Source organism: Homarus americanus, unplaced genomic scaffold, assembly GCF_018991925.1.
Source record: "Homarus americanus isolate GMGI-L3 unplaced genomic scaffold, GMGI_Hamer_2.0 scaffold7626, whole genome shotgun sequence".
NCBI classification, from domain to species: domain Eukaryota; kingdom Metazoa; phylum Arthropoda; class Malacostraca; order Decapoda; family Nephropidae; genus Homarus; species Homarus americanus.
This window is the reverse complement of record NW_024718273.1, coordinates 4,368,792-4,389,717: the sequence shown is the minus strand read 5'-3', so window position 1 is coordinate 4,389,717 and position 20,926 is coordinate 4,368,792. Positions and strand designations below refer to the sequence as shown.

General features: G+C 38.4%; 1 protein-coding gene across 1 annotated transcript in view; it reads right to left on the bottom strand.

Annotated features, from left to right (window-relative positions):
* Positions 1-20,926, bottom strand: part of LOC121859644 (ATP synthase subunit delta, mitochondrial-like) — a 48,422-nt gene that overhangs the window by 3,868 nt on the left and 23,628 nt on the right. The window contains exon 2 of the mRNA XM_042356579.1: positions 14,739-14,964. Within this exon, the coding sequence (XP_042212513.1) occupies positions 14,739-14,964 (226 nt within the window). The remainder of the gene's footprint in view (positions 1-14,738; positions 14,965-20,926) is intronic.

Here is a 20,926-nt window from a genome sequence, read left to right as displayed (position 1 = left end):
TGTTTGTGTTTGTGGTTGTCTGTGTGGTTGTGTGTGTCTGTGTGGTTGTGTGTGTGTCTGTTTGTTGTGTGTGTCTGTGTGGTTGTCTGTGTGATTGTGTGTGTGGTTGTGGTTGTGTGTGTGTCTGTGTGGTTGTGTGTGTGTTGTTGTGTGTGTGTGTTTGTGTGTGTCTGTGTGGTTGTCTGTTGGTTGTGTGTGTGTGGTTGTGTGTGATTGTGTGGTTGTGTGTGATTGTAATAAATAATAATAATAATAACGGTTTATTGAAAAGTTCTGCAGCCCGAAGGCTGAAAATATACATTGGACATAAATGACTTATTACATACATTGGTGGTTTAACAAAGCCTTCATTAGAAAGGTGAAGGAAACACAGTGAACACAGATTAATAGGTGTTGAACAGCAAACATGGTGTATAACTCCCTCCCAGATGGTGTTAGGAGGGACCTCACGTGGTGTAGTAGTTCCCTCACAGATGGTGTTATGAGGCCTCGTGGTGTAGTAATTCCCTCACAGATGGTGTTATAGGGGCCTCACGTGGTGTAGCAATTCCCTCACAGATGGTGTTATGAGGGCCTCACGTGGTGTAGTAATTCCCTCACAGATGGTGTTATGAGGGCCTCACGTAGTGTATATTCCCTCACAGATGGTGTTATGAGGGCCTCCGTGGTGTAGTAATTCCCTCACAGATGATGTTATGTGAGGGCCTCACGTGGTGTAGTAATTCCCTCACAGATGGTGTTATGAGGGGCCTCGTGGTGTAGTAATTCCCTCACAGATGATGTTATGGGGGCCTCACGTGGTGTAGTAGTTCCCTCACAGACGGGTTCTATGAGTGAGGTGTGGTCCCAGGCCTTCCTATCGTGACGGATTAACACATCGCTGTTGTTGGGTGGGCCGTTATCACTGACCTGGGACCTCACTGTGTGAGTCAACTTGGGTACCACTGCCACTGCTGAGTTTTCTCACTGACTCAAGCACTGTCGTTCACCTCTGTTTAACACTGGTTCCATTCCTTTCCTAAATGAAATAGCAACTTCTAGCGTGAACTTGTTGATATTCGGGGGAGGAGGGTTCAGGAGGGAGCTGGTATGGGTCAACAACAGTTGACCTGGCAGCTCCGAGAGGCCAGGCACGTCTTGACCCTTGGGTCGGATGTGAGTGGTTGTGTGTGTGTGTGTCTGTGTGTGGTTGTGTGTGTGTGTCTGTGTGGTTGTGTGTGTGTGTCTGTGTGGTTGTGTGTGTGTCTGTGTGGTTGTCTGTGTGTGGTTGTGTGTGTGATTGTGTGGTTGTGTGTGTGTGTGGTTGTGTGTGTGTGTCTGTGTGGTTGTGTGTGTGTCTGTGGTTGTGTGTGTGTCTGTGTGGTTGTGTGTGTGTGTTCTGTGTGGTTGTGTGTGTGTGTCTGTGTGGTTGTGTGTGTGTCTGTGTGGTTGTGTGTGTGTATGTGGGGTTGTGTGTGTGGTGTCTGTGTGGTTGTCTGTGTGTGGTTGTGTGTGTGATTGTGTGGTTGTGTGTGTGTGTGTGGTTGTGTGTGTGTCTGTGGTTGTGTGTGTGTGTCTGTGTGGTTGTGTGTGTGTCTGTGTGGTTGTGTGTGTGTGTCTGTGGTTGTGTGTGTGTGTCTATTATGGTTGTGTGACCCAATGTCTGTGTGGTTATTATTGTATGTGAGGTTGTGTGTGTGTCTGTAATGGTTATTGTGTCTGTTAGTTGTGTGTGTCTGTGTGGTTGTGTGTGTGTGTGTGGTTGTGTGTGTCTGTGTGGTTGTGTGTGTCTGTGTGGTTGTGTGTCTGTGTGGTTGTGTGTGTGTCTGTGTGGTTGTGGCATGTGTGTCTGTGGGGTTGTGTGCTGTGTCTGTGGGGTTGTGTGTATGTGTGGTTGTGTGTGTGTATATATTAGTTTGTATTATTATGTAGTTGGCCAGCCAGCCAGCTCTGTAGTTTGTGAGTGTAATGATTTGTGTGTGTGTCTGTGGAGTAAGTGTGTGTCTATGTGGAGTATATTGATAGCCAGGATTTATTATTAATGATATTGTGTGGTTATTATTATTATTAATGTGTGTTTGTGTGTGTGTGTCTATTATTGGTTGTGTGTGTGTGTCTGTGTAGTTATTATTATTGTGTCTGGTTGTGTGTCTGTTGGTTGTGTGTGTGTCTGTGTGGTTGTGTGTGTCTGTGGTTGTGTGTGTCTATTGGTTGTGTGTCTGTGTGGTTGTCTGTGTGTGTGTGTGTCTGTGTGGTTGTGTGTCTGTGTGGTTGTGTGTGTGATTGTGGTTGTGTGTGTGATTGTGGTTGTGTGTGTCTGTGGTGGTTGTGTGTGTCTGTGGTTGTGTGTCTATTGGTTGTGTGTGTGTCTGTGTGGTTGTCTATTAGTTGTGTGTGTCTGTGTGGTTGTGTTATTATTGTCTGTGTGGTTGTGTGTGTGATTATTGGTTGTGTATTGTCTGGTTGTGTGTGTCTGTGTGGTTGTCTGTGTGGTTGTGTGTGTGTCTGTGGTTGTGTGTGTGTGTCTGTGGTTGTGTGTGTGTGTCTGTGGTTGTGTGTGTCTGTGGTTGTGTGTGTGTCTGTGTGGTTGTGTGTGTGTCTGTGGTTGTGTCACATGTGGTTGTGTGTGTGTCTGTGTGGTTGTGTGTGTGTCTGTGTGGTTGTGTGTGTGTCTGTGGTTGTGTGTGTCTGTGGTTGTGTGTGTGTGTCTGCAATGGTTGTGTGTGTGCTCTGTGTGTGGTTGTGTGTGTCTGTGGTTGTGTGTGTCTGTGTGGTTGTGTGTGTGTCTATTGGTTGTGTGTGTCTGTGGTTGTGTGTGTGATTGTGTGGTTGTGTGTGTGTGATTATTATTGGTTGTGTATTGATTGTGTGGTTGTCTATTGATAGTTGTGTCTGTGGTTGTGTGTGTCTGTGGTTGTGTGTGTGTCTATTGGTTGTGTGTGTGTCACAATGGTTGTGTGTGTCTGTGTGGTTGTGTGTGTGTCTGTGGTTGTGTGTGTGTCTGTGTGGTTGTGTGTGTGTCTGGTTTATTATTGTGTCTGTGGTTGGTTGTCTATTATTGTGGTTGTGTATTATTGTCTGTGTGTGGTTGTGTGTGTGTCTGTTAATGAAGTTTGTGTTATTATTGTCTGTGGTTGTGTGTGTGTCTGTCTTCTTAGTTTGTGTGTGTCTGGTTGTGTATTAATGTCTGTGTGGTTGTGTGTGTGATTGTGTGGTTGTGTGTGTGATTGTGTGGTTGTCTGTGTGGTTGTGTGTGTCTATTATTGGTTGTGTGTGTCTGACAGTTTGTGTGTGTGTCTGTGTGGTTGTCTGTGTGATTGTGTGTGGTTGTGTATTGTGTCTGTGGTTGTGTGTCTGTGTGGTTGTGTATTGTGTCTGTGTAGTTTGTCTGTATTGTGTGTGTGTGTCTGTGTGGTTGTGTGTGTCTATTGGTTGTGTATTAGTTGTGTGTGTGATTGTGTGTGGTTGTGTGTGTGTCTATTGTGGTTGTGTGTCTGTGGTTGTGTGTGTCTGTGGTTTGTGTGTGTGTGTCTGTGTGGTTATTGGTATTGTCTGTGTGGTTGTCTGTGTGTGGTTGTGTGTGTCTATTATTCAGTTTGTGTGTGTGATTGTGTGGTTGTGTGTGGTTGTCTGTATTATTATTTGTGTGTGTCTGTGGTTGTGTGTGTCTATTAATGGTTGTGTGTGTCTGTGGTTGTGTGTGGTTGTCTGTGTGTGGTTGTGTGTGTGTCTGTGTGGTTGTGTGTGTGTCTGTGTGGTTGTGTGTGTGTCTGTGTGGTTGTGTGTGTGTGTCTGTGTGTGGTTGTGTGTGTGTGTCTGTGTGGTTGTGTGTGTGTCTGTGTGTGGTTGTGTGTGTGTCTGTGTGGTTGTGTGTGTGTGTGTGTGTCTGTGTGGTTGTGTGTGTGTGTCTGGTTGTGTGTGTGTCTGTGTGTGTGTATGTGTGGTTGTGTGTGTGTCTGTGTGGTTTGTGTGTGTCTGTGTGGTTGTGTGTGTCTGTGTGGTTGTGTGTGTGTGTGTGGTGTGTCTTGTGGTTGTGAGTGTGTGTGTGGTTGTGTGTGTGTCTGTGTGGAGGTAAGTGTGTGTGTCTATGTGGGAGTTTGTGTGTGTGGTTGTGTGTGTGTGTGTGTGTGTGTGGTTGTGTGTGTGTGTGTGTGTGTGGTTGTGTGTGTGTGTCTGTGTGGTTGTGTGTGTGTGTCTGTGTGTGTGTCTGTGTGGTTGTGTGTGTGTGTCTGTGTGGTTGTGTGTGTGTCTGTGTGGTTGTGTGTGTGTCTGTGTGGTTGTGTGTGTCTGTGTGTGTGTGTGTGTGTGTGTGTGTGTGTGTGTGTCTGTGTGTGTGTGTGTGTGTGTGTGTGTGTGTGTGTGTGTGTGTGTGTGTGTGTGTGTGTGTCTGTGTGGAGTGTGTGTGTGTGTGTGTGTACACACACTACACAGGGTGGTGAAATGCTTCTAGTGTGGCAGCATTATGTTAGTGTTAAGGTGCAAGCACTGCTTCCTCCCTCTCGCTTTCAGCTGCCGCCGCTGGCTAAACCCCGTGGCGAACAGGGAAGCAACTTGCATAAGTCTTCCCCTGCCAGTACACAACCTCGTCACCATCAAGACTCCTGGTGTGTCTCCTCATGGAAACACACAGTAACTGGGTGCCTCATGGGCTCAGGCTAGATCAGCAGGGAATCTCGGAGTAGCAGTGGGCCCCAGTAAAGTAGTAGTAGTAGGGATGTATGTATGTATGTATGTATGTATGTATGTATGTATGTATGTATGTATGTATGTATGTATGTATGTATGTATATGTATGTATGTATTTATGAATGTATGTATGTATGTGTGTGTGTGTAATAATAATAATAATAATAATAATAATAATAGTAATAAACAGTTTATTAATAGAGTTGCAGCAGGTGTGTGTGTGTGTTTGTGAGTGTGTATGTGTTTGTGTGAGTGTGTATGTATGTGTGTGTATGTGTGTGTGTGTGTGTGTGTGTGTGTGTGTGTGTGTGTGTGTGTGTGCATGTATGTGTGTGTGTGTATGTGCATGTGTGTGTGTGTGTGTGTGTGTGTATGTATGTGTGTGTGTGTATGTATGTGTGTGTGTGTGTGTGTATGTATGTGTGTGTGTGTGTATGTATGTGTGGGTGTGTGTGTGTTGCAAAATAAGGGATGTTTATACTATATTTAATCGCTATACAGTCATCCTTTGGGTGTCACGCCTAATTGGGACCCCGCCGAGTGTGTGATAACGAAAAACGCGATAACGAAAGTACAGAACCTATGGGATTTATTCTAATTGGTTCCAGGCACCCAAGACCCAACCCCAAGTTTCCCATTTTACAACTATTTAGACCCACTAAATATATAGATAATGTTATGATAAGTATCAGAAACACACATAGGCATGGCTAGGTTTATTACAAAGTGATGAAAAGGATACGCTCAATACTGTAGTCCACAAAACATGTAGCTATGCTTTCTTTATTCGAGTCCCCCGTCTGAGGAGTCCATTTTCTCATCGCTTCAGGATGCCTGAGCCCTCCATTTTCTCTCAATCTTAGAGTGCACCCAAGATTTCGTTATTCCTTAGTAATGACACAGAATTTGAAATTGCAACTGGGGTTGCAATTGTTGAGGCAACTTAGATATGTCTGATTGCAGCAAATGTGTTATTGTCAATTTGTAGGTGAAAGATTTTATCCTCAATAGATGTAGGTGAGGCAAGGGGGTAACAATACACCTGGAGGCAGCTGCGTGATAACGGAATTCTCGGCTTGAAAAATGCGCTATAACTATGTATATACCTCAATGGTAAAAAATAATGTCATTCAAAACAATCAGGTCATAAGCCCACTAATCCTCCACCCAACACTGGATGACCTGACATTGCATCAGCTCAGGTTAGTAACATGACCCAATAATCTCCCACCCAACCTTCATCACAAGTGTTAAGACATGATTAGTTATGTATTACAGTCAACTGAGTGAAGTGTGTAACAGACGTGACCGATCGCCCAAGCGACTAACGGGCTGATCAGTGAAGACGATAAAAGAAACAGTTCTGTTCACGCCTGTATCATATAGAGCTTTTGTTTTCTAAATATATTTATTTAACCAAACTTTTAGATAAAGTACTGTACAGTAAAGCCTCAGATAACAACGATTCGTCCAACAACTTTTCGTATTTATTTCATTCGTATTTACGACCAAAGTATAATAAAAATAAAGTAAAATTACATTTTCATATAAATAATAACTAAATCCCAATATGTTTAATAAAAAAAAATTACTGTTAAAAAAAATGAAGATCACCTTGCGCAAAGAAGCTGCCTTGCTAATGAGTGGTAAACAACACTCTGAGCTTGGCGGACCTTTTGTTTTCACGCAACTAGAACAGGAACTGGAGAAATACTTTCTCAGGTTTCTTACAGCATTTTTGCATCCCTATTCAACATGAGCAAGAGAGCAAGTGACAGTAGTGTTGTTTCAAAAACTAATAGAAAGTGTCTAAGCTCAGCCAAGAAACTAGATGTGTTAAAACGATACGAAAAAGGCGAGAGGTTTGTGGATATTATATGGAGCAAGCAATGAACATATTTTCTGAAGTGGATCCATTAACAGAACAAAGCATTAAAATTTAAATAAATGCAAATGACCTCTCCATAAAAATGTATGATGATAAAAGAAAGCAGCAAGGTTCTTTTGAAAGCTTTATTATTTGAAGGCCTAAACCATCAACTTCAGCTACACCATCAAATTCAGCATCATAAGCAGCTTCAACATCAACTTCAGGTTCAGTAACAGTTTCAGCAACAGCTTTATGGAAAGCTACAGCTTCAGCCAGAGTTGAACCTGATGACTTCGTCATCTGAGTAAAAACTCGCACAATATTCATTGGCCGTCTTTATGTTTTAGACTTTACCGCCATTGGTGAATAGAATTTTAGTTTACATTCGTACTGTATTTAGTTTATATTTAATGTTTTGTTAATTCTATTATCGGTATACAGTACTTTGTATGTACTTTTTCTGTGAGTTGGAACCAATTACCCAATATCCCATTGAAATAATAGATTCAGTTAACGAAATTTTCGGTTAACAAACAACTCTGTGGAACCAATTGTGTTCGTTAATCGAAGGACCACTGTGTATTAATTTTTTTACATTAATTTTACTACAGCTACAACCAGGGTCTTATTTTCTTCATTTTCTTGTGTAGAACTATCGTCCCGGACTCCCAGCTGTAAACACAAACGAAAATAATGGCGTCCCATTTCCTCTTGTGTGACCATATTATTATTCATTTATATTGTAGAAGGTGCATTCAGAAACATTTAAAGAATATTGTTTGCACTTTTCATTAATTGTATTGTTTTTGGGGGAAAAGAAGGTAAAAAGCCACACAAAATATATGAAAAGGTCACACTTGGGAATGCATCTCATTATTATTGCTTTATTTTAATGGCAATTAATGATTCACCTTACACTGCAATATTGGAGGACACATTACCGTTGTTATTCGAGGCTTTACTGTATATATACATACATATACACTAAAACTCATAAATCACTACTGTAATGTGATACAGGTGATTAATTTTTATCTCGTGCAAAATATATGATGTCTACTGTATATTCAAATTACAGTATTCACTGTCGTGCAAAGATTCCAGCAATGCAAATTATATTCTCCTAACTTTAGTCTGTGATATTATATGAGATAAAAACTTTAAGCCTAAAACCACCCAACCCTGGAGGGGAAGATGGGAGGGAGGGAGATAGGTGAGGTGACATGTTTGAAAGTTGGCGCTAAGGTCTAGTGCGTGTTTATTTATCAAACCTTAAGAGTGACTTTAAAGTTTTCTCTTATAAAATGTCACTGAAATGACGTGGGAGAATATAATTTACATTGCTGAAATTCTTGTAAGACAGTGATTAAATTAAGTACTACATACATCCCATAGTTTGCACTGGACCTGAAATTTTTAGTAATTAGTACATTTGAGTACAGGTTTGCTCTTACGACAACTATTTCTTTTACTCTTTTTCACAACATGTACTTAGGATAGTGTGTGCATGTAAATGAGTAAAAATAGGTTTAGAAAGTTATGTATATCTGCCCAAAAATGAGTTGAAAAACAACCTCAACACCTCACAGCTTGGTCCAGTAGCCTGGTGGTTGTAGTGACGAATCTAACCTGGCTACAGTGCCATGTTTAGTCACTATTAAGCATTATTATATCAGTAAACACCAATAGTAACAGTAAATCCAGTGAAATATGGCTGGAAGGGAGGGAAGTTAAGTGCCCTCTCATAATTTTGTCCAGACTAAAGGAGGTGCCAGACCACCAGTTCCCGGAAAATCGGTGGTGTACCTGTACTAATGGTAGTACAGAGTTGGCAGTGTACGGCAACAAGCGAGCGAAGTCTACAGTCTCTGGTACTGGTAAATGATTAAAATGTTTTTATTTATAACAAAAACAATACAAAATAAAGTTTCTTAAAAGTTAAGTTAATGTTTAATACACAATGTAAACCATACAAGTTTCAAAATCCTTCAAATTCTGGTTCATCATTATCAGATAAAAAAAAGATCATCCATCATATGGGTCTGCTGACTGCCTCCAAATCACTGGTGGTGATGGTAACACTGGCCAAGCTGCCACAGGTCTGCCAGCTGTTTCCAGGCACCTACATTGTTTACAACTTTAAGCCACATTCGTGTAAACATTTACACGAATATACCGTAACTACATTTTCAAATAATTTAACAACAAATATTACAAGTAAACTGCCCTAGTAATGTTTGCTTGTAAGAAACCGTAGTTAACACTGAAAGATATTTGAATGTTTAGAAAGGTATGACAAGTGTAAACACTGACCTTAGGCCAAGTCCAGTAACAGTTAACTTCCTGGAAAAATGAGTTAGGCAAAACTTGTTTGCAAGTGCTAGATATTAGATGACTGAGACCTACTAGTAAGGTAAAGTAAAAATCTGATGCTAGAGGTGGAGCGTACTTAGAGGTCGACATTCTATACCCGTTGTATAAGATGACCCCTAGTTTTGAAGAAAAAAAAAATTGAGCTTCAAAAGTCAACTTATAGGCCGCAATATACGGTAATAAAAAATGGTGTTTCTAACGTAATTAGAACTGGCTTCATAGACCCTGGTATCAAAATTTCTTAGGTTTTTTCATAATATAATTGAGTCCCCAACATTACATAATGTTGAAATATGTTAAGATCTTTTATTGGAAAAGTTTGGTAGAGAATTTATTCAGGGTCATTATGGCATCAAATTCATCTCTAAAATAATTGGAACAGATGTTGTGAATAAAAGTTTACACAGTTCTGTAGAGTTTTTTGCTCGGGTAAAGGAGGTGGAGGTGTGGCTTAGTGAGAGAAGGACGGGGGAAGCGACCCCTGGAGGGAGAAACTGACTGCCTGGACTCCTCCCCAACCAAAGGGTCGCCTCTCACCCAGTGCTTGTCACTGACTCCTGTTATTCATTAATCAGTAGGGATATGTTACCGTAATAATCTGTGTTTATTAATACCTGTACCCTTCATATACAATACAGGTTGACAATCCCTTATCCGAAACCCTTGGGACCAGATGCATTTCGGTTTTTGGAATTTTTCGGTTTTCAGAATGTTTTTTTTTTTTTTTTTAAACAGGATCACCCCACCCGGGCACAGGTCACTGACCCACATTGGGGCCTGGGGGCTAAAATATAATAATAATAATAATAATAATAATTACAATAATAATAATAATAATAATAATAATAATAATAATAATAATAATAATAATAATAATAATAATAATAATACAGGTTGTACCTCTCTAGTCCGGCAACCTCGGGACCTGACCGGTGCCGGACCATGGAAATTCACCCTTTTCCTGGATAGATAGTGACTTGTGCTTATGCCTGGAAGCACTAGCACCACTTTCTCTGCATCATGGTCTCTTTGAAGACATATTGAAGGGTTAAATGTCGTATAGTAGCTTCTCAAATTTCGCGAGTTTTTAATTCTTAACGTATTTTATTGGAACACAAAAAAATAAATAAATAAAAATTTTGACGGCGGAAACTTGAATTTCGACGGGTTTGAACGGCCCGCCAACGTGCAGACGACGTGCATAATCGTGTAAACAGCGTCATTTCTCTTGTGTACAAAAGATTCATTGTTGTTTATTACTGAATGTCTTTTTTATTGAATTAATGTTTATGTGCGCAAAATGAGCAATACAATTCATTAATAATACGTAGAATATTAAAACACACGAGGAAATGACACAGCATTGTTTTCGTTGATTACAAAACCAGTGACTGACTGGTTCTACATATAAAACTGAAGAAAATAAGACCTTGGTTGTAGCTGTAGTAAAATTAATATGGTTGTTTTAAGTAATGTTATTTAATGTTAATAAATGGAACAATAGAAGTAGCTAACGATAATGGTAAAGAAAAAGAGAGATCGCATATGTAAGTGCGCATGCGCACACGTGAAAACATATCGTCATTACTTTACATAAGAATATGAAAGCAACACTTATTTACTGTTCATATATATTTTAATTAATGTTTCTGAATTTGTTTTTATTGAATCAATGTACGTGTGTGCAAAATTAACAATACAATTTATTAATAATACGTGGAATATTAGAGGAGACGAGACGGCTGCCGGCATTGTTTATGTTAAAGCTTATGAAACCAGTGACTGATTGGTTCTACATATAAAACTGAAGAAAATAAGACCCTGAGTTTAGCTGCAGTAAAATTAATGTAAAAAATGAATACGGTTGCTTGAAGTACCTGTAATGTTATTTAATGTTAATAAATGGAACAATATAAGTAGCTAACCATTAATGGTAAAAAAAAAAGTGAGACTGCTCGTATGTAAGTGCGCACATGTGAAAATATATCGTCATTACTCTACATAACAATATGAAAGCAACACTTATTTACTGCTCATATAAATTGAAGGGTTAAATGTTGTACTCTGTATAGACAAGCAGAGAGAGAGAGCAGCCGAACTGCCGGATGTAAACAAACCTTAATTTCCCGCAGCTTTTTTTTTTTAAGGGGATTAGCCCACCCGGGCATGGGTCACTGACCCACATTGGGGCCTGAGGGGCAAAAATTTAATACTCCTGTAATAATAATAATAATAATTTAGATAAGTAAAAAAAAAAAAAAAAGCTGCCTGTCTACCTATTGGACAAACTAAAATCGTTCCGGACCACGGGAGTTTCCGGACCACAGAATGCCGGACTAGAGAGGTACAACCTGTAATACTGTAATAATAATTCATAGGTCTAGGTTGTGTTTTTCACTTTTGATCTTTTTTTCATTCTTGTATTTCTTTATTATTATTATTATTATTATTATTATTATTACAGTATTATTGTTATTATTATTATTGTTATCATTCTAATTTTATTTTTGTGTATTTTTTATTAAAAATTTTATTTACTATGAATAATTATTATTATTACTGTATTATTATTATTATTATTATTATTATTATTATTATAATTATTATTACAATTACATTTTCACCCCCAGGCCCCATGTGGGTCAGTGACCTGTGCCCGGGTGGGCTAATAAAAAAAAATAAATAAAATAAAAAATCGGTTTTCAGAGCTTTTCGGTTTTTGGAATTTCGGATAAAGGTTTGTCAACCTGTACTGTAAATATATCTCATAGGTAAAAAAGACAATCATCAGGAACACATCTCCATAAATTCATTTCTCTAACAAAAATAGAGCACAAGTCGTGAATAAAAGTTTATACACTTTTTCCTCGCCATAAATATATTTGCTTCTTAGTTTTTGTCTTTATTTAAGACATCTTCAGACCATGAGACCCACTAATTCCCTCACCCCACCTCCACCTGACATTGTTCAGGCCAGGTCAGCAACATGAATCCCACTAATCCCCTACCACACCTCCATTGCAATATTATTAATTTTTTCCATAAAAGAATAGTCCCCATCATTATTATCATGTTTTTGTGACTGAAGTGAGCGGTATAATTTTGAAAATGTCTAGTTAGCATTTTGCTCACCATTTTTATGGCCAGAACGAAGGTACATCTCCAGTCCCCACTCTTCAGTCTCCCCAAAGTCTGTATGGGACTCTGAATGATGTCTCCACACCACCTTAAGAGTCCCCTAAGCCTTGAAGGGCAACATATGATGACAACCAGATTTGTTCTTAATAATGTGGTGAGTGTTGTTTAAATGTGTTGTAGTGATAGTAGTATTCTAGGATTATTTTTGGCGATACATATGGGTGTCTGATTGGCCTGGTACCTATCCCATTGAACCTCGTGTTATAATGAACCTGATTTACAATATTTTGACCTATAATGGGGTATTCAGGAACCTATCCCCATCACAAATAGAGGTTTACCTGTACAGCTACTCCCCCACTTACGACCTACTCGACTTACGACCACCCACACTTTCGACCTGCCTCAGTCGTACCAAAATTGTCAAATTACGTATTTTAGAGTCCCAACGTTAGCACGCAGAGAGAATTTCAGTTTGTAATTCACTTTAAAATGGCTGGCAAGCTTAAAAGTGAGAGTTTTGTGGTGCTGATAAGAAAAAGAGACACCCATTTTAGATTTTCTATGTATTATTTAAGCATTTTCGACTTACAACAATTTCGACTTACGACCTGGATTTGGGTCTCTAACCCCGTCATAAGTCGGGGAGGAGCTGTAAATGGTTGTCCCTCATATTTGAGGATGGCCGGCAATTGGTCCACCTAGGCATGAACTTGTTTAAGGTGTAGAAGCTGTTGCCAACACAACAACCACACTGTTGAGTTAACGAGCTACATGACCCAGTGTCAAGGAATAGGCTGAGAAAACTGGACAACTCGCCAACTGCACTGGCTAACCACTACCCTGGAACACGATTCGTAAATCAATTAACGTCCAGGTTCCCAATTACTGCTGGGTAGACAGAGGCAATTGGTATACACCATTGTCTACTATGGGTATCAAATTACCAGGTACACTTTTATGCAGAGAACTGCCAGAATTTCAAAATGACCAGTAATTTAAAATTTATTTCTGCAGATATTCTATAAATACATATGTTGTATATATCAGAATACTGTCAAGTGTTAGGAGCAGGTATTCCAACATTTGGTGTGCCAGAGAATATATCAAAGCATTTCAAATTGTAAAGATGGAAAAGTACCTTGGGAGGGGAAGGGAGGAGGGGGGCAATTATAATATGTTGGGGGTAAGTTAACAGACCCAGGGCCCAAACTACAGTATATTGAATTAACAAGGATTCAATGTACACTCCCAAAATGTATCAACCCCCTTGGGCCTGATGTATTTGGAAATGAACACAATAACAAGTGAACAGCAGTCTCAGTTCAATTGGTATTTCCAATTGTAAGTTGCACCTTTTGTTCTTTCTTCTTACACCTGATAATCACCATGATATCTGCACTATACCACCTATTCTCTACATAATGTAATGAAATAGGAAGAATTGTGATACCATATGCAAAATCAATAATGGCATGAGTAACCCCACTGATTTATGCACCTTAGATACTATTTCAGACCCAGGGGATGGGTTGCCAAATAGGAATATAACGTTACTATGTTTTCATGAATAAAGGTTACAATGGAATCGCTTTGAAAGAAATATGAAACACTATGATCCAATATTACAGTCATTTGGAAATTTAGTAAATATAGGTGTATTATGATGCCTTATGTAATTAAAATGACATTATGATATTATTTCTACCTCAATTGATGAGGCAACAATTATATGAATACCTGTATAACGTATCATCTCATGATTCGTGCAGGCATTGGAACACTATTTGATACACACCGAGACGATGTCCTCCAGTCTTCCCATGGATTGACAGTCACTATGGAGACATCACAGGCAACATGAGGCAGTATCAACACCCTTCATGACATAGGCCTAAGTAACAAGGAGATAGCTAACAAAAATTGATTTATAGCTACTGTACTGTTATTCGGAAAATGACATTTCTCCATATCTGTCGGAGCAAGCTGTGTTTTCCAATGAGTCTCGGGTACTAGTGTTGGTCTAAGATTTCCAGCAGAAATCACCCACTATTTGACTGCCAATGATATATTTTTGCTACATTAATATCATTATATTATTCTACTAAAGATGAAGCACGGTGATTAACCATAATTACAACAAATGCCCAAAATAATAACTGCCAACCTCAGATACTAGAAAGCTAGACCCACCACATAATGCAGGAATTACAATTAGAGATCGGAAATATATGTCCTTTGTGACATTGTGTGTACCTGTAAAGCTTAGACAATAAATGTGTCAGTGTTATAACAAGGCTCACGCCCGTATTATTAAACAACATCTTCCCTTGAAGAGGGTCGTCGTGTTTCAACCCGAGTTTTAAACTAAATGAGTCCTGGGGGACACCTCAGTACAGTACTTAACGGGGTGGTGTGGCGGTAAAATTAACTAATTCCAATATTATAAATGAATTTTATTAGAATTAGTTAATTTTACCGCCACACCACCCCGTTAAGTAAAGTACTGCGGTGTCCCTCAGGACTCATTTAGTTTAAAACTCGGTTTGAAACACGACGACCCTCTTCAAGGGAAGATGTTGTTTAATAATACGGGCGTAAGCATCTTACTGTATGTAATTTAAGATTTCTACAGCACATTAACAGATTAAATAATAAACCTGTTTCACAAAATATTATGTTTAACACTGACCTGATGAATCCTCATTGATAGTTACAATACCAGAGCTGACAAAGAACTTCTTGGCAGATCCATCCGCCTCAAACACAGTCATGACGCCAGGTTTCAACACAGCCAATGATGGAACGTGTGCGGGCAGGATACCGAAGCTCCCAGAAAATGACGGCACATCAACCTGCCTTACATTTGCTCCATTGTAAAACACCTGAGAAAAGATAACTAAGATTAGTTTTATCCTCTATTAAGGCATAACATGCAAACCATAATGCACACAAAGCTTTGGTTTAGACTTAACAGCAATGGGTGGGACTAACAACCAATCAGTATCCTTCCTCTAGCAATCACCCTCCTGAGAAAGAAGACTAGAAGGAACAGTTTCCCTCACAGACAATAGCTGGCAGGGTTGAATCGGCTCAAGATGCCACACCTTGCTCTTCTGTTTGGGTTACCTATCTTGGTTTCCCAGATAGTAGAGTACTGTAATCCCCATTCAGTCCTGGCAGACTTTCCCACTTGACTAAGTTGGAGAGGTGTTTGACCTTGGCCATAAAATGGTTTGCCATGTAGTAATTGTCATGTTTTGTGTGAAATAACATTATTATGTGTCCCTACAATGTGTGCATAATTACTCCAATATAACTATATCTTCCCATAAACATGTGTGTTGTAGTGTCCCAAGTGTCATCAGTGTTCAGTAAAGGAGTCTATACATTATTCTAACCTTGTATTAACTAACATGTCTATAACCTACAACCCCCCTCCCTTCCCCATATTTTTTCCCTATTTGCCTCCCCCTGTGGCCCAAATGTTCCACACCCAATTTGTGACCACTCAGTGTACACTCATCACAGGCATGTCACTCGGCCCTGACCTCCAACAGTTTCCCTCTCACTCCAACACTCCCTGTCCTCCCTCATTGTGCCATCATTATGCACTAAACTATGTGATGTCTTTACAAGGAAAACATATAATGACACAGTAAAGTGTGTACATGAAAGAAAGAAAGAATCTCCTTGGACTGACAAACTGAAAAATATTCTGAAAACATAGTACTGTTCTGTACTGTACTGGGTTATTAGTGTTGAATGTCTACTACAATTAACCATTAAATATTTTGGCCACCAGTAATTAAGTACCGTACAGGTACAGTAGCATTTTTGTCAAGAACCACAAATTCTTTTAAAATTCCAACAAGAACACACTATAATAATAATAATACAGTAAGTCCTTGATATATGCAAATTCACACATATGTGAAGACCCTATTCCTACCAGGAATTCAATTAATGTGAGCAAAATTCAGCCTTATGCAAGATGTCATACTCCCTGATATGGATTCCAACCCTGATGACCCTGCAGATGTCACTCCAACACCATTACCCATTATGTAAAACCTCAACCAGCACCTCCATCATCTTGTCTACCTTAGTTGATGTATATGCTTTTATTGTTAAGTACACTGTACTGTACACTTGCTTTATCTATTATTTTAAAAATAATACAGGTTGACAATCCCTTATCCGAAATCCTTGGGACCAGATGCACTTCGGTTTTTGGAATTTTTCGGATTTCAGAATGCTCTCTCTCTCTCTCTCTCTCTTTTTTTTTACAGGGATCAGCCCACCCGGGCACAGCAGATCACTGACTCACATTGGGGCCTGGGGGTTAAAATATAATAATAATAATAATAATAATATTAATAATAATAATAATAATATTAATAATAATAATAATAATAATAATAATTCATAGGTCTAGGTCATGTTTCTCACTTTTGATCTTTTTTTCATTCTTGTATTTCTTTATTATTATTATTATTATTTCATTATTACAGTATTTTTGTTTTTTATTATTATTATTATTGTTATCATTCTTATTGTATTTTTGTGTATTTTTTATTAAAATTTTTATTTACTATGAATAATTATTATTATTACTGTATTATCATTATTATTATTACCTGTATTATTATAATTATTATTACTATTACATTTTCACCCCCCAGGCCCCGATGTGGGTCAGTGACATGTGCCCGGGTGGACTAACAAAAAATAAATAAATAAAAAAATTAAAATAAAAAAATAAATAAATAAATAAATAAATTGCTCCACAATTTTTTTTTTCGGTTTTCGGAATTTCGGATAAAGGGTTGTCAACCTGTATTGTATTGATTTGTTTTATGATTATTTGTCTTGAAAATGGGTCTGGAACATTTTAATTTTAGGTTATGGGACGTATCTTATTTTTTCCCATTTAAATAAGTACCCCCTGCACTCGATACAGATACAGTATATGCGAGGGTTTTTAGGAACCCGTTCCTTGCATAAATCGAGGACTTACTGTAGCTGGTCTTTTGTTTCTCAAAAGCACCAGTTCTTTTAAAGAATTCACTAGTGTACGAAACACTACAAAGTCAAGGACCTGAGAATATAAAGAAATACTGCACTACAATAAAACATCACAAAAGTGACAGTTCGACATCTATCATTCATATACCCTCAAGTTTTAATACTTACTAAACCCTGTACAGTAATTCACCATCACTTAATCCTGCTCAGGATCATAAGCTTTCAAAAGAAGAAAGGTCTAAGTTATTTCTTAAAGGCCTCCACAGAAGTCAGCTGCTTCATCAAGGCAGGCAACCAATTGTACAATCTGGGTGATGCATAAGAAAAGGATCGGGCAGCAAGGGAACATTCCCATACTGCTTTAGGCTCCTCAAGGCGCAAAGGATCATCACTACTACGCAAAATCATTTCAGAATGTGTAGCCAGTGAAATTATTAGGTTGGCCAAATACTTAGGCTCACCAAACATTAGTGTCTTAAAAGTCATTAGACCGACTTTGAACCCTACCTTAGCTTTAATTGGAAGCCAATGTAATTCGATCAAGAATGGGGTAGTGGGAGTCCTCAGTGGGAGAGCAAAAATAAGCCTGGCAACCCTGTTCAACAGTTTGAACTCTCTTCAGTAGGTAATTAGGTAGGCATACCTACCCATAATGTTACAATAGTCAACCCAAGACAAAACAAATAAATGTACAGTCGGCCCTTAACATACTCGGGGGTTAGGTAACAGAGATACCCGTGAATGTTAAAAATCCGTGTACTTTTCCTGCCCCCCCCCCTAAAAAACCCTGGCCCCCCCATGTCATTATTTACCGTGTATACCTGTGTGTAGTTCGAGTTTTTAAGACCAATTATTTGGCAAAAAATTGGGGGTCGACCTCTAAACGGGTAATAGTTTCATTAGGTTGAAAAATATTTACCAGTAACTACCAGTAAACAATGGAAACGACGCACCAAGGCACCACCAGCTGTGAGTGTTTGTACAGTTGCCAGGGCAGATCTCTTGCGTCATCATAGCAAGCCCAAAGTAGCCAAATGCATGGTATGGTAGCACAGGACGATGTAAAACATAAAGTATTAATTTTTTAAAGTTTATTTATAGATACATAAATTTTTGTTCATTACATTTGAAACATCAGTCTTTGTTAATTAAATTTGAAACAAAAAAACTACGATACCGTATTTCTAAATACAGGGTATTTTCATTAAAATATTACATCACAAGTATATTTTACCTTAACTGTGACTGAATGAATAAATTCTCAGAAATAAATATGGAAATGTAATATTTTTGCTGAAATTACGTACGTATTACAGTGGAAAGTGGGATAAAATCATGACGAAAACAATGACTTTCGCTTTCTTTCATTGTTCAAAAGATTTTACAGTAATCGCTTTTTGATTAGTTAAAAACTGTTGTACTCGTGACTGTATTACAATAATATTCTATCCTATCATTAGCCTTATAATCCCACTCCTGAAAACCATTCAGCGTATTACGGTAACATCTTTTGAACAGGAAAGAGAAGTCATTGCTTTCACAATTTTATCCCATATCTTCACTGAATACGTGACATCATTTCAGCAAAATATTACATTTCCATGTTCTCAGAAATAAATGGTAGTTTTGTTGAAACGTAATGTACAATATTTAATATTAAAATGCAAAAATAGCTATAAAACAATTAACTAATGTACTGGCTGGCATCTCCGTCACCACTCCTCCCAACTCCCTCCTCCTCCCTCCTGCCTCCACCTCCTCACCACTACTTTCGACAACAAACACAAATGTTTTGTGAATAACTGCACCTCCACTTCCTATGTACAGTACTGAACTGTACTGTGCTGCATTTTACAAACAATAAACATAGCAAGAAAAGCTATTAAAAAAAGAGATAAAAATTTCACTTTACTGTACCGTACCTATCCTCGGCGACAGGACGGGGTCATCACTCATCGTCACTTAATTCCATAACTGGTGGTGAAGTGGGGGCATGCTGATTCAGCTGCTTCTCACTGCCGCCAGTGATTGATGGTGTTAAATCTCCTTCGGTGATCAAAGAACATGGTGATGGGGAGTTGTCGTCTTTTCTTTCATTTCTTCCATGATGTTTTTGTATGGCAAAAACGTCATCCATCCTCGAGAATTTCAGGGCACGCACCATGGAGGGGTCCATATTATAGGCCAGGTTTTTCAGTGCCTCAATATTCCTGGTCATCTCCCCAACTTCTCCAACGTCATTTCTTGGTGCTCTTCTTCATCCTCTTTCTTCGCTTCTCCTTCCTTGCCTGAGTCTACTAACTCCTGTAGATCCTCCTCGGTCAGCTCAGTTTTGTGCTCTTCAATTAGCTCCTAATCATCCTCTGCCATGTCCTGGAAGCCTTCAGCAGCCACTTTCCTTGACAGTGCCAGGGTCTTTCTGAATATTTTCATTAAATCCATCAAAATCATTTTCTTGTCATCGTCTTAAGCACCAAACAGCTCCTCCCAGTCTTCTCCTTGAATAGGGCTAGAGAGTGACGTGTTTTCGAATCGTTTTCAATTAAAAATGTTACAGCACATGTATATTTTACCTAAACTGTGCCTGAATGAATATATTCTCAGAAATAAATAGTAGTTTTGCTGAGCGTGATGTACAGGTAGTTCTGCTATACTAGCGATAATTGTGTTCTTGTAAAATATAGGTGTTATAGAAAATTCGCGTAATAGAAATAACAGGGCTATGGAAAATAGGGTTAGGTGCAGATTACGAAATCGAAAAAATTTAGTAGTTAGCATAACACAAGGACAGCACAGTCTAAATAAATGTTACATTCATATCTAATAATGAAATCATACAGTAAATGTAATTTTACTTGATGGGAGAAGGAGTGATTTTGAGGTTGATAAAAATCGACTCTTCAAGTGTTATATCCTTTCTTTTCGATCATCACCGAATTCTATCACCAGAACGCTTCTTGTTGATATTCTTCTTTTATATTCACAGTTAATACAGTACCAAAAATTGGAAATAGTAAGCAAAATAGCGTTATAGCAAACAAGCGTTAAGCGTTATACAAATATCGTTCTAATTCATATCAGCGTTAGAGCAAATTGCGTTATCAAAACCGCAGCGTTATAGCAGAAATCACTGTATTTTTAATGTAAAATAGGATAAAATACATGGCAACAAAAAGACTTTCATGATGTTCAAGAGGTGTTACTCGTTTTTATTAGTTTTCTGTTAAAATACTGTTATATTACAATGATATTCTATTCATACTGTGCTTGATATACTACATTCACGGAAATGTAATATTTTTGCTGAAATAACGCATTATTACAGTGGAAGGTGGGATAAAATCATGACGAAAACAATGACTTTCTTTCTTTCGTTCAAAAGATGTTACTGTAATCACTTTTGAATGGTTTCAGTTAAAAACTGTTGCATCACAAGTGAATTAGGATAGAATATTATTGTAATACAACAGTTTTATCTGAAAACCAAAAGCGATTACGGTAACATCTTTTGAAGAAAATCAAAATAATGTAGTCTAGCGTAATGCATTTCAATTATGAAATTAGGATAAACTACATGAAAACAAAAGACTTTACCTAACCTTCGATGTTCAAGATGTTACTCCTTTTTTAGTAGTTTTCGGTTAAAATACTCTTATATTAGTGATATTCTATTCATACTGTGCTTGATATAATACATTCACGGAAATTTAATATTTTTGCAACTACAATGCTGATGTCAACCTAGCGTGGTTACAGCGAGACTGACTTAGTGAGAGCGGGAAGCTATGCGTGTGTGTTTGAGGTTGCGGAAGCGGGTGGTGTCCGTGTTGATTGCAGCGTCTTGAGAGTTGA